Source organism: Dysidea avara, chromosome 6 (assembly GCF_963678975.1).
Source record: "Dysidea avara chromosome 6, odDysAvar1.4, whole genome shotgun sequence".
Taxonomy (NCBI): domain Eukaryota; kingdom Metazoa; phylum Porifera; class Demospongiae; order Dictyoceratida; family Dysideidae; genus Dysidea; species Dysidea avara.
Window position 1 is genome coordinate 13,859,902 of NC_089277.1, and position 14,425 is coordinate 13,874,326.

The window sequence follows — 14,425 nt, forward strand, 5'->3', positions numbered from 1 at the left end:
GTATAAAAACACAGATAATTATACATAAATCATGCAGTTAAGGGAAGAAGTGCAAGGATAAGTCATCTTTAAATTGATTATCATCCAGTACAACTAGAGAATCAGGTAGAAAATTCCACAATTTGATGGTAGAAGGGAAGAAAGAATTTAAATATGTGCCAGTTTTGGCAAACAGAATAGTGAAGTACTGGCTGTGTCCATGGGTAGATGATGTAGGGGGTGTTAGGGTAATTGTATTGTGATTTGCTGCTGAAAAACATTTTAAACTTAATTGTATCATACAGTACGATAGTACTGTATAGTAGGGACAGTGAAGGTGTGGGCATGGCCTGCGATAAAATAACTGCCTTGATTCAGTTTTCCTCACAATGACATGAACTATAAATATAAGATACAGCAGCCTGGTGGCACTAGCTAGTTTCACTGATCTTTGTGCTGAGCCTGCTAACCATGACAGCTATGGGTGGCCTTGTTACAGCTTACAATCTGTTAGGTAATGTTTCACTACATGTATATAGGTAAGCTATAGCCTTTCTCAGTTTAAAGTATGTAATTTTCAATTGGCTCAGAAACCCACTTTGTGTTTCACCTCATACACCAGGATTGTAGAACACAGTTTAACACTTTGCATCATCAAGCATGTACATGCACACTTTTCTCCTACATTAATTTTTTTTTTTGATTTTATAAAATCATCTTGAATAGTTATATAATATGATGTGAACAACCATACAAGCATCCATGTATTGGCTGATGATTTCAATATTATATGCTACCATAATTTGCTATTTTTATTGTAAGCTAACGTTTGCATGCAAAAATTATATATACGAAAAAATCAGTTACATGAAATTTTTAGCAAAATTACATATGTTCTTATAGAAATACTGGCCAAAGCTTTAAGTTGCCAAGAATTGAACTGTGTGGCCTGCACTGCAGCTATTTGCTTTCAACTAAGATGAGTTAGACATCAAATAACATGGAAAAATCCTTTTACCACTGTAGCTACTGGTGACGCAAAAGATTATACTCTAACAGAGCAGTGACGTAAATTACTTGCACAAAATAAAACCTGTTCAATGTAAATCATATATGAAAATATGTGACTGAATTTGACAAAATCTGGCTTCGACGCACAAAGCTTCGTTAGGAGCTATGGCGATTTTAAGTAATCATTGTATAGTAACTTCCCAGTGCCTACAGCTGTGCAAGCTATAATCATCTATTTACTAGCTATCACTGTGTGGGTGTATAAGTTTCTGATACCCAAAACATGCCCTGTTTTGGACAGTTTTTTTCGAGTGGGTAATAATATCACAGGTGGGCAGTGGGTGGGGGTGGTGGGTGGGCTTAATTATTATTATTAATATATACAGTACATGTACAGCAGCATTAGTACATGTACAGATGAAAAAATTACATGTGCATGTATTGAAGGTCTACTGGCAACCAGTGCCAGTAGCCTGAGTACAATTAATTTACAAAGTGGATATAGTACCGGCACCGGTTACGAATGTGAACAGCTATTTTACCGGCACAAGTCCATCATCGTTTACTGGACTATCAAACACACCAGTTGTATCTAGGCAAGCTAGGGTTGGTACACGTCCAATATGCCCCAAGCATTCGACTTTAGGGCATGTGTCTAGTAGGTTTCCCCAAGCATTCAACTTTAGGGGATGCGAAAACTAGTTCTTTAACGTTAGGGGTAAGGTAGGGTTCAGCTTTGGTTTCTTCTTCACTGATTCTTGTTATATGTAGAAGTCACTTCAGTCAGATGTTTATAAAGTAGAAACTAAGGGAGGTGAGTAGCTGCAGCACCAGTGGTACAGTGGTTACGAGCATTGATTATGAGTATGGATACCCAGACCCTTCTGAGGCAACTTTTTTTTTCGCTTCCTTAAGATTTTTGTCTAAGTTTTTTTTTTACTGCACGTGACTGCCGGCACTATATAACTTGCCATTGATTTAAAAGTTGCATGTATGTAAATAAAATTAATTATTGGACCACGGTTACAACAATTAGTGCATGGACAAAAATAATGATAGGTACAAGGGTTGTCAGAATTAAACTTAAGTACAAAATGATGCCATAAAATATTCCTAACTTTATTCTTAATATAGGAGTATAAAATGGAGCAAGAAGATGAATGGAATCCAGAGGCCATGTTTGCGCTCTCCATGGCCCTCAAATCACTCCAAATTGATTGAAAACACTATTGGCAAGTTCTCTGTGACGTCCCAGCTCACTACACGCCATTACAACAAAGGGCACCAATCTTCCACTAGTGGGTTTGACAGGGTCGGAAGAAAGCTGCTGCAGAAACCAGACTTGCCAGTCCTGAAGGAAATGCATGCAGAGTGGAATATGGTAGTGTATTAGACCAGCAATCCATTTCTGGTAAAAAGGTAAGTTTGATTTTGTGTGTAAAAATAAATTTGAATAAATAAATTTAAAAATAAATAAATGAATAAATTTAAATACATAAAAAGTTTGTATGAAAATAAAGTGAATTATGGTATATACTAAAAATAATTCCATGGTGTTGCACACAATGACTATATATGAACTATATGTACATAATATAGCTATACACTTATGTTGCAAACAAAAGTATCCAAGAAAATAAATTTGTGCAAGTTGTGTGTGTGCTGGTTCATGTGTGTACTTGCTATTATTCAGCCTGATCAACTGCATGTGGGAATTGTTATGCATCACAGTGGAGAGAATCTGTGTTTTAAACAGCTTAGGTGACTTTAGGTACTTTGCTGAAGTTTTTTAGCAAAATTTAGATAGGTATTTTCTGTACTGTTTCCTGTGCCTCTGTTCACATGCACTTTAGGAATTTTACTATCTTAGATATTTCACTGTTTTATATAATTATCATGATTTTCAGGCTATATATACAATTCAACAATATATATATATATACATGTTATAGAAATACTAGCTTGATACATTATACAATTGCATAAAACCCTGTCATGCATATTATCTATTGAGCAAAACAAGTAAACAATACTGTTAGAGTTACACATCAGTTATTTTCCATCCATCCTCATGTGTAGTACAATCTTCATTAACAGGTTGTGGCTTTACATGATGATGACTTTTCCCTGACAATATGCATTAAATATGATTACAGTAACATCAGGAGCTTATGAGATACAGAAGGAAGCAAAGGTGCATGCAACTTATACTGCTTACCACAATCCAAATCCATCGCTGAATGGTTTCCATATATGGAGAGTACTACCTTGCTATTTGAAGCTGTTTAAGGATTGTGCATGTAATTAAATGAATGAGGACAGCAAAACTAAGAGCTGCTTTCACCAGTAGCACTTGATGAGAACAGTTAATTGACAACTATAAAACAGTCCTACGATGTGTATGATCTGACTGTGGGATGAACACTGAGGTGAGGCTCCCACTTTGACATATGCCTATCCTTATTACTCTTAGTTTGAGGGCAGCCCCTTGGAAATGACAGAGTCATTGCTATTACGGTATTGCCAACCTCTCATGCTGTTATTTTGTGGTTTTAATTACAGTTATTATGCAAATGTTTATCACCTTATATGTAAGCAAATTTTAAAACACATGATGTATAATTTGGAATCTCATGGAATAAGATTGCATAAATTGTATGCTACTTCAGATGCTCATAGCTCCTGGTAATATTACTACTATTATATATTATCACTATAGCATACTACCATTGTTATCACGTTATACCTATATGGATTGGCTAGAGGTTTCTCCAATAATAAAAATAACAGTTGGCCATCGGCCATTTCCAGCCAACCAAAATCTATTTTGGTGACAAATTTACTGCACATTTTCAATGAAAAGACCATTAATATCCAACAAAGAGTTTTCGATTTTCCAACTACTTGTCTGGGTTCAGTGGTGCTTTTTAATTATGGGGTCATTTATATAAGGCAGTATGTAGTGAAACCTCTCTAATCCGACATCTCCATAATACCTCTATAATCTGACACTGTTTGCTGCACTAATCAGATTTTTGATGCATTGCTGCCTCTAATCCAATGCACCAATGAGTATCGGATTACAGTGGTTTTATTGTGGACACTTTCACATTCCAAGCAGACTAAACAGCATTTTAATCAAGTACAATGGGAAGTTTAAGCCAGGAAAAATTGTTACTTTGAATAGACACTGCTTGAAGTATCTTAGTTTACTACAGTGGTATATCCCCAGTATATGGAACAGTTAATTGTTTGTTATTTTAGTAGTTTTTCAGTAAACCCGCATTCACTGATGTTTTACAGAGAGTTTAAAACTTAGTAAAATAATTATGTTCCATATACTTAAGTTTACTGACACTTTACTATCAGTATAACTACAGTAAGGCATCTTAACAAATTAGTAAACTAAGAACCTTCAAGCAGTGAGACTACATAATACAGTTTGATTGTACCATGGTTGTAACCAACTGTAAATAAAGATCCCATCAATGCATACCTGGAGAAGAATATGGTGGAAGTTCTTCATGATTCTCTTGAAGGCGAATCTTTTGGTATCTTCTTACACACACTATAGTGCTCAGTACAATGACAACAAATAGTCCAACACATGCTCCTCCTCCAATAGTGTAGTACAGTACATTCAACTGTTGATCATGTGATGCGGTGTTATTCTGTGTACTTAAGGGACATACTGTGAACTAATAGCTCAAGAAGTCACCAGTTACTTATGTTTAATGAAGGTATATGTTTATAGCTAATGCATACTCACAACAAAAAGTACAAAATTTATCAATAACATTTATAAAGTGCCTATAGCTTCTGGAGGGAACAGCCCCCAATTAAGATTCCTACTCATAGCACTCCCTCTTTCAAAGCCCTGCATGGATCCACCCCTGCTGTTTGACACTTCTATTATACAAACTATGCCAGTAGAATAGGCTGGTGTCTAGCACTACATGTTTGGGATGACCCTACTAGAGTTCAGTATATAGCTAGCTACGTATAACAACATTATTTAGTATCCCAGTGTTAATATGACATACATGCACTTCCCTCGAGCTAGGTTTTTTGCACTGAAACTAGTTGTATGTATACAACAATATTTATACCGTAATATGCAGACTGTTTGGAGTACTGATGCTACTTGTCCACATGCAATAGCACTGTATATTGGTTTAAGACTTCTATATGCTGCAAAATATTGTGTTTAATATTGGCTCTATATAGCTAGTTTTCAGGTTTGTGTACTGTTGTGACTTGGTCACTGATTGTGATGGCATGTGAACTTTATTGCATTGAGGTGCTGTTTAAAACACAATGCGCATAATATTATAAATCATGCCCACCCCAGTACACAATGAAAACTTTCATACAAGGTGTTGCAACCTTATTTACCTGCTAAATTAGTTTGCATAGTGTAATAGTATTAATAAAAATAAATCATACCAATCTGACAGTATATATGCACTTAATACATTATTTGTGCTTAAACTGGTGTTCCTATATTTAACTGACTGGTATTTTCAAAATCATCTGTAGTTACTGATCCACTATCTGAGTCTTGGGTAACACTCACTACAAAAGTAGAACACAGCATGCATATTAATATTCTTGTGTTTTCATCAGAAGGCAAATTCAAGCATTTAATTATAATATACAAGCATAAGAAAAAAATTAGGAATTTTAAACTAGAGTAGGGACAGTTTAGTGCCACTGCAATAAAAAGTACTGGATCAAGCTGGATCGGAGTAGTACGTAATGTCCAGATACTGTAAAACAATAATAAGTGAATATCCCTACTATGCTACGGATATTTTACAATCAAAATACACAGTAGGGATATTCACTTCTTATTGTTTTACAGTATCTGGACATTACGTATTATATACTCTGATCCTTGCAATAATACTGTCCCTACTCTAGTTTAAAATCCTAATTTTTCTTAAGCTTGTTTGTGAACTTTTTTTTTTGTCAATTATCAAAAGGCTAACTACTGTCACCTATGCAAATAGCTACAATTCTCAGTGAGATCATGATCTGCAGCAATCATAGAGCTGTCCACTTACATTCCAGCTGCAGCACCTATACTAATGATATGCACCAACGGCATCAATGTATGGCGTAGCTGCCAGGTACGCCAGACTAACTCACAACAATTGTCTACTTTGTTTTGTGCATACCATTCCACAAGCAGTCCATTTCCTGGTGACAGGTGACATCTTAACAGAGAACAGCTCACTGAATTACCTGCACGTGTATTCCAATATGTTCATGCAATAACATGCATGCCTGGAGATCGAAGCCATACTGTACTATGACTGCTCTAGTATATGGAAGGATAATAGTGCACATATTGTATGCTATCAATATACCAAAGGTTTCTTTTTAAGTGAATTCGAAACATTTCTGTGAAGGAAGTAGGGTCATAGCTGTAGCCACTTTTGTTTCCTAAATGCATCAGGCGGGCAGGCGGGCAAGCAGGCAGTCAGTCAGTCAGTGGAAAATTTCATAACAATTTTTTTTTGAAAATCTGTAGCAACTTGACGAAAATGTTTGAGTCAATCTGAAGGCATTTTTGGGCTAATTTTACTGTCATGTCATCATGAGGGGAAATGGAGGTAGGTTTTTGGTAGTATTTTATTGCGGGCCATGCCTACACCTTCGTTGTCCCTACTATACAACACTATCGCACTGTATGATATAGCTGCTGTACTAAATTTGTACCAGTGGTTAGCAGTCTGGTGGTTAGTGCTTATATATTCCAGGTTTCATGACATTCCTGTCACTTATTACTTTATAATACTATGTTACAACACACCCGTGAGACTTGTATAATTACATAAGTAAGTTTTAATTTCTCAGTGGTGTAACCCCTTGAACCGAACAAAAGCACTCACACCACCAATGTTAGGTGCTTTCTTTTTTCTATCAGGTCCAGGGGCGGATCCAGAGTTTCGAAAGAGGGGGGGCACCTTTCTGAAAAACAGTTGAAGACCAAAAAAACTTGCTGAAAACCAGTTGAAGACCAAAAAAAAAAAAAAAAAAAAGGTCACAACAATAATAGCTAGTTATCCTTACCTACTATATCACGTCTGTTATGTAAAATAAAATCCTATTTGTAGCTTCATAGGTAAGCTACACTGCCTCATGAACATTGTGACTGCTTTATTAGAGTAATTGACTGCTCTATTAGAGTATATCGATCTTGTATGCAATTTCTTGAAGGGGGGGGGCATTTGCCCCAAATGCCCCATCCTGGATCCGCCACTGCAGGTGTTAGCCTTATACATTAATACCATTCAGTTACTATTGGTTTCATTACGAAGTTGATGAGATTAACAATTACTCATCAAAGTTTTAACAATATAGCTGACATTGCTACTTTCTTAGTTGCTCAGCTTTACTGAAATAGATTTTGGCAAATCCTAAAGCTTCTGCTGTGGTTATACAGACTTCAAACAATTATAATGGGTTACAACTATTAGTAAGCTATTTTTTTTTGCTATAGTTAAGCATTACTCCAGCCACACAATGTAGGACAGCTATATACCATTCAATGTAGACATTTTTATTGGTGCATTTTAGGAAATGAAATCAGCTAGTAGCTATACTAAGAATTTATGCACATTGAACAAACTGCTGTACCTGGGGCATTGGCAGGTAAAGAATCCAGTGATGGTATTGACTGATAACCTTCACGTCTCCTTGCGGTTTGATGACGAACTTTAATCAGATGTATTACACCATGACTAATGGCTACAATGACTAGCACTCCAACAAGAGCTCCACTTCCACTAATGATGTATGGTAAGTAATAGCCTTGTGTATTTTGAATTAATGTAATATTTGTTTGACTACCTAAACGAGTTTCATTGTACTGATATTTAACTATAACTGCTTCACCAACAAACACTCCTCCACTGTATTTCATTGCAATATTCTTGATTGTAAGTGAACATGTAATCTTATAGCTACATTCTTTCTTATTGTGATCATAAGAAGTTTGTAAATGCCAATCTTTTTGTGAACATATATCAGACTTTACTCCAACTGTATTGTCACATATACAACAATTACGTTGTTTATCAGCTCCTACAAAACACCACTGAAGAAAACTAGACCGGTTGTCTGATTTGATTGAATTAGTGACTTTGAAGTTTGTATGTTCATGAACACTTGTACTATCGTTAGTTGGATTATCAACATATGGACAACCTATACCTGAAAATGTAAGGTAAAGAAAGAAATGAAATCTACATTCAAAATACTATTTATGATTACGCAGTTTACATGTGAGTAATGCATGACTACTGTAGTATTAGATTACAAAATTAAAATCTGTCTTTCCTATAATTTATTATAGTTGTCCATGCAAATTAAAGCAGATTTTTAAACAATATGAGCTGTTAAAATAATATACAATAGAACTGTTATTATCCATTGCAGTGGTTGATGGCTACTGTATGGTACCGTGGTGGTACTGGCATGAATTCAAAATTACAGTATTAATATTCCTATAGTCAGGAGCTATATCTAGTCAATGTTGCAGGAAAAGAGAACTATAAGACTATAAGTTCACTTCGTCGACAGTACCTAGAATGTGATAAAATTACAGAGATAGCCACAAACAACATTCATAGTACAATGTAGCTAAACAGAAGCCTCAACAAGAAGCCATACACTATCTACATGCTTGACGAATTCTTATTAAAAGTAATTATTTTTAATTTGACCGGTTTCTATTTGGGGCACTTCTGCAGGCTTTCAGTTGGTATACTAAATATAAATGCATTCAATTGTCACAAATTTGTATGTTTATTAACAGTACAAACTATACATAGTCTAGCTACTTAGAGGATATGACAGCATCCACATTGTAAAGTATGGTAGTACTACAATTATTGTAGGGATCATGCTTTCCTGCCAGTAAAATTAATATCGCCTAGAAACCAACCTTCACAGCAGCTTGAAAGCATTGGTTAGGCATAACCAAACCTAAACATACCTTCAAAGTAACCCAAAATGCGTTCAAATATTATTTATGGACTTTTAACAGAATTTTAGACTAAGTAACTAAGCCCAAGATGTGCCTTTTTGTCAACCGTAGCAGCTACAATGCATTCATCATGCACTTACCACTACATGTCCTCCTTTGTGTTGCACTTCTTTCTCCATTACTGTGTATATAGATGTTGATGTGTGGGTAGCACGTTGCAGCTAGGACAGTTAGTATCAAGCTATACTACTGTATATATTTGAAATTTTATATTTGTATATCTGCTTCATTCTGCATGTGTGATATCGTATAACATGAAGGAGTTTAATTTTTTAAAATTATTTGAAGTACAAAAATTTTTACTCTTTGAAAAAGTTTCTAATTATGCACAATTGATTTAAACCTTTGTGTTTGAACTTGCTCATGCTCACTAGTACATGTGAACTCATGCTGCAGAAGTGTTAAACTGTTGAGCTACAGCTGGAATGGCATGCCATGGATTTGTATCATCAAGAGTTAATAATAGTGGAGGGAGAGTGTCTAACACTGCATAGGCCTGTAAAAAATGATCCTGAGAAATTCAAAGGGATTCCTTCAGATGTGTAAAATGTTCACACAGGCAGAACAAGGTAATGTGATGATTGCACACTGAGAGAACAAAGAAATATGATGATTGAAACAATCTTCACCTATGGAGAATACTACAAATTACAGAGTTTTACAGAAAGAATCCCTTTGAATTTCTCAGGATCATTTTTTACAGGCCTATGCAGTGTTAGACACTCTCCCTCCACTATTATTAACTCTTGGTATCATTATTTCAAGCTATGTACAATGATTTGTGCTCTCATCATTTCTTGTCACAAAATTTCCCCGCATAGTATAGTGATCTATACTGATTTATTTGTAGACATGGTAACCCCTTATCACCATTTCTATATTCGATTTACACTGGTCACCATCTCAATAACAATTCACTCAGTTAAACATGCATTTTACAAAAAAAAATTATTGGCACTATGAACAACATCAAGCATTCAAAATAAATAATTATCCCAGCTGCTCTCAGGAAATTTCCCCTGTCAATTAAGAACTGTAAATATATCAGATGCTAACTGGATACTGGGGTTGAAAAGAAACAACTTGTAGCTATGTGTATATAGGAGAAAGACTAATGCACAAGGCCTATTATTATTAGCAATTAACATTCATAGGTTCGAACCATAATAACAAGAACATTATACAGACATGAATCAGTCACTGAGAGTCATTTATATGTTAACTCTGTTTGTGTGTTTTGTATTCATATATTAACTCACATTCATTACAAAATGGACGAACTAAAAAACAAGCTTTGCTAGACATTCCACAACTATTTGTTACATTGATAAAGAAGACCGTCCTTCCTTTTGTAGCATAATGCCATTTGAGAGTCTACAATAAGTAAAAAGCAAAAAGCACAAATATTTCCACATAATTGTGCATTAAAACAGTAATGAGTTCTTACTTAACTCATGCTCAACAGAACTAAACTCCCTAAAATACCATACAGTCTGTTTACTACCTTTGAGATGTTTCTAAATTTCACTGTAATGTAGTTAGGGGCTTGTGTGACAAAGTGCCAGTAAAGGAAGCAATTTTAGAGAAATTATTGAGATCTGGAAGTAATTAGCAAGCTGAAGGGACAAAATTTTAAAAATAAGAAGTACGTAAATAATTATATGCAAGTCTTGTTTTATTGGATTTTAAGAAAATTTTAAAATTATTTTAGAGATGCCTCTAAGTGAGGCTTTCATAATTACAATTATAAATATATACATGGTGTTGGATCTAGGTGGGCTTCTGTGGTTCAACAGAAACCACATTTTAAAGTTTAGCTCAGGAGAAATCTGCGTAACAATATTGTTATTTTGACAATATAACATGCATGCAATTGGATTAACATGCATCCATTATAGCTATTAAACCATCACCTACCACTATGCATTAAAAATGATTGGGATATTATAATAGAGCAACCAAAGTTACAGTTTAGTCACAACTTTTGCCCATAATTACTTAATTTATTTCACAGTTTAAAGCATTGTTTTTACTGTGATTGTACTATCTCAAAATTATATAGAGGCATGTGCTCAGACCTGATATTCAATCATCTACTTTTATATTAATTTTTAGAAACCCCTTCTGGATCCATTACTGATGCACACTTCTAAAAAAAATGTGCACTTTAGATACTTGATTGCTTATCCAGACGTTCTGAATTCTCATGCCTTGTGCAAAACTGTTGATATCATCAATCTTACCCTGTTATTATTCTTTAAGAAATAGCGGCCATCATTACCAACAATGGGGTTAACATTTGTTGTCCACCATTTTATTGTTAAATTACTCTCTACTGGTTTGATGGTCATTGTAACATCATCTCCAACACGTACATATCCTGGAACATACTCGTGGCAGCCACACTCAGATCCACAAATAGTATTCTTGAAGGTGGGAGCTGTGGTATTTAGAACATGTTATTTATAAACAAATAAAAATTTTGCTTAGATCCTTTGTTGTAAACACCAGCAACTTACACCCAATAACATTCAAATTAATGGATAGCTAACAATGTCTAAATATTTCTTTTTTACCTGTAGCCCATTTAAATCATTACAACTACTAATGTGCTTTGTAGTTTATAATTATAACTTTTTTATTTGCTGTCATGAAACATTATATGTGAATGAAGCATGAAACTACCTACACACATATAAAACTAACAGAGAAAGAAATACTGTATGCAGTGGCAGAGGAATTAGTTGATGCGAGGGGGGCTGACTAAAGTATAGAATCTCTGGCAGCAAGGGGTCTGGGGGTACATTCCTACAGAAACTGTAATCATTTTAGCTTTCACAATGTCTCAAACTTCACCAGGATTAATTTATATATATATTTGAAGCACCATTTCAACTAAAATGCCAACCTTGCTATTTTTGCAGTCAATAAAAACTTCTTTTGGCAAATTAAAGCTTTTAGACTATAGGGTGCGGCATACAACATTTATAAGCAGTATAAAACAGCCAAGGTACTAACTTTCAAAGTAAGAGATCAGTGGTTTGATTACTGCTGTAAGCAAAAGATTTTTTTACTGTTCAGTTAGGGACACATTTTTAAGAAGTGCTTTGACTGCTCTGTTAGAGTATATGTGACCAGATTTTGGAAAATCACAGAGCATTTGACACCTAAAATATTTAATGATCAAATCACAAACTTTATGGTGCAAATCTATACTTGTTAATAGTTTTAAGCCATTCTCAATGCCTTAAATTACTTGAAATATTTTTTATAACTGTGCCCTGCTTTTATTAGCAACCTACTAACGTGGAAATTCACGAGCATCCATTTTCCAAAATTCAGTCACATAATTTTATCATCTTTTTATATAGGCCACTCCAAGAAGGATAGGATATCTTTCTGAGGGGACTAAGCCCCCCACCCTCCCTTCAGCAGACCAAGGGGGCTTCAACCCCTATAGCCCCCAATCCCTTTCCATTGTCTATGTATGCATACCTGTGCAGTTATCAGAAGTGTTTCCATAGCTACCACCACACAATACAGTCAGCAGCAACTGCAGGTAACAACATTTAGTGACCACTGGTAACTTCATGTGGCATAACTGCTCCTGTAATTTGTTGAACATAATCTAAATAATATGTACATTTAGCTACATTAAGTTTGACTTATGCTACTGCATGTGCAGCGTGGAATATGCAAGCAAAAGTTACTAGTCAAAGTTGTTTAAGTTGAGGTTAAAGTTAGTGCAGAAGGCATTTGAGATCCCAAGCTGTTTCAGCTCCCTTAGCACATGCCTGGACTGCATGTTGCCAGAGGCTTGCACAACTCAGAGTGATGCATGTTTGCATTTAGCTATATATACGTATGTGCAAAATTAAAACATGTTTCTAATACACTTTTGGGTTTTGACTGATAGCTAATGGCTCAGCAAAACTTCACATATGTTTGGCATATGCATGTATACTCCAATATCTTACAACCACTTTTACCAAGTTCTTATAGAGGATTTCAACCATTCTGAGCTCCTGTTTGAGCTCATGTACTTTACATACATATAAAATTATATTACAATGTATACTAAATGTTACTTGGGGTGTCCTGGGTACTCACAATGAATACTATTGTACATCTGGTAAGCAACCACACTATAGGCCATTGTGTGATCTAATGGCAATTATATTAATTAAATATTAATTATTACCTTGAGCAGATGGCAAGCACTACAGTATAGCCTAAATATTTTAAATTGACCTTTATTTTTCATGGATTTGCAAAACAATTCCAAAAGTGTATTATATATATGGAGGTCTAAATATTTCAAGGAAAATTTTTTTGCTGTTAACCCCCAAAACCTCAAAATCAGCAAAAATATTCTCCCTTGAAATGTTTAGGCTATACATATGGTACACAGCTCTTATATCATACAGTGGTTATGTGCAGTTGTACTATGTACGTAGGTTATCCATCGAATTACATTATCTATTTTAGTTTGTGATTATGGAGACTACAAAAAAAATGTTTACCCTTTCAGCTACAAAATCTTATTACACTTCACTGATAATGAATTTTAATGTCATTAGCACATATTGGATTCATCTGCCACTTAACACCTACTAAATTACACCTAGTAAGCTTTAGAAGTGTAGCCTTAGACTAAAGTCTAAGAATGACAATCAGCATTACAATATTGTCATACAACTACCAGTAGGAGAACCAGCTAATCGTAATTTTGAGGGCCACCAAAAAATTTAAAATAACTACATCCAGTTGATATACACAGCTATAGTCACCATGGTTGCACTCACAGAACGTTTTCCATGCTACACTGCACCACACTGAATCATAGTACGTATCTCGCTGTTCCAGTACATTTATAATAATGCATAGCTAGCTATAGCTAGCTCATAGTTAACACCTCGAATTGGTATTTGGCTGGCTATAGCTACCATACAGCCACTAGGACAGTTGTTGCATTGTGGCTACGTACTGACTCACACAGTTGAATTAGCTACTTTGACACATCCCGTCATATAGCCACTACAGCCGTATGTGAATAGCTATCTTCGAAATTAATTCAAAACTTCATGCAGTAGCCTAGTCGCAGCTGCTAGGCGGTAGCTAGAAGGCGGCTTAGTGGTGTCAGTGACTAGCTAGCTATCACCATACGTAGTTGACAATAACTATAAGTTACCTGATATAATAGTCCCTGATGTAGCTATTTCGTAATCTGAGAGTAGTTCTATCTTTGTTATACATGAGTAAACGAAACGACGTCGACTTTATCCGGTCTTCGAAACCGGATAAAATCGACGTGACTAACGTGGTAGTGTCACGTGATCTGAAAATTACATTACTAAAAGTCTAATGAAGTGTGGCTAG

General features: G+C 35.2%; 1 protein-coding gene across 1 annotated transcript; it reads right to left on the reverse strand.

Annotated features, from left to right (window-relative positions):
- Positions 1-5,403: 5,403 nt before the first annotated feature.
- On the reverse strand, positions 5,404-14,337 carry LOC136257828 (uncharacterized). The gene is made up of 6 exons (XM_066051127.1): positions 14,238-14,337; positions 12,542-12,653; positions 11,290-11,486; positions 10,306-10,420; positions 7,636-8,211; positions 5,404-5,565 (listed from the first exon to the last, which is right to left on the reverse strand). Exons 2-6 carry the CDS (start codon positions 12,636-12,638, stop codon positions 5,477-5,479), a joined length of 1,074 nt encoding a protein of 357 aa, XP_065907199.1. The 5' UTR covers positions 12,639-12,653; positions 14,238-14,337; the 3' UTR covers positions 5,404-5,476.
- Positions 14,338-14,425: the final 88 nt, after the last annotated feature.

Bases quoted from the DNA above. Each gene is read 5' to 3' on its own strand.
- LOC136257828 (XM_066051127.1), bottom strand. From the start codon at position 12,638: ATGAAGTTACCAGTGGTCACTAAATGTTGTTACCTGCAGTTGCTGCTG. The intron at 11,487-12,541 runs GTATGCATACAT...TAAATACCACAG, and splicing joins CACTTCTGATAACTGCACAG to CTCCCACCTTCAAGAATACT. The intron at 8,212-10,305 runs GTGAGTTAATAT...TTACATTTTCAG, and splicing joins TCGTCCATTTTGTAATGAAT to GTATAGGTTGTCCATATGTT.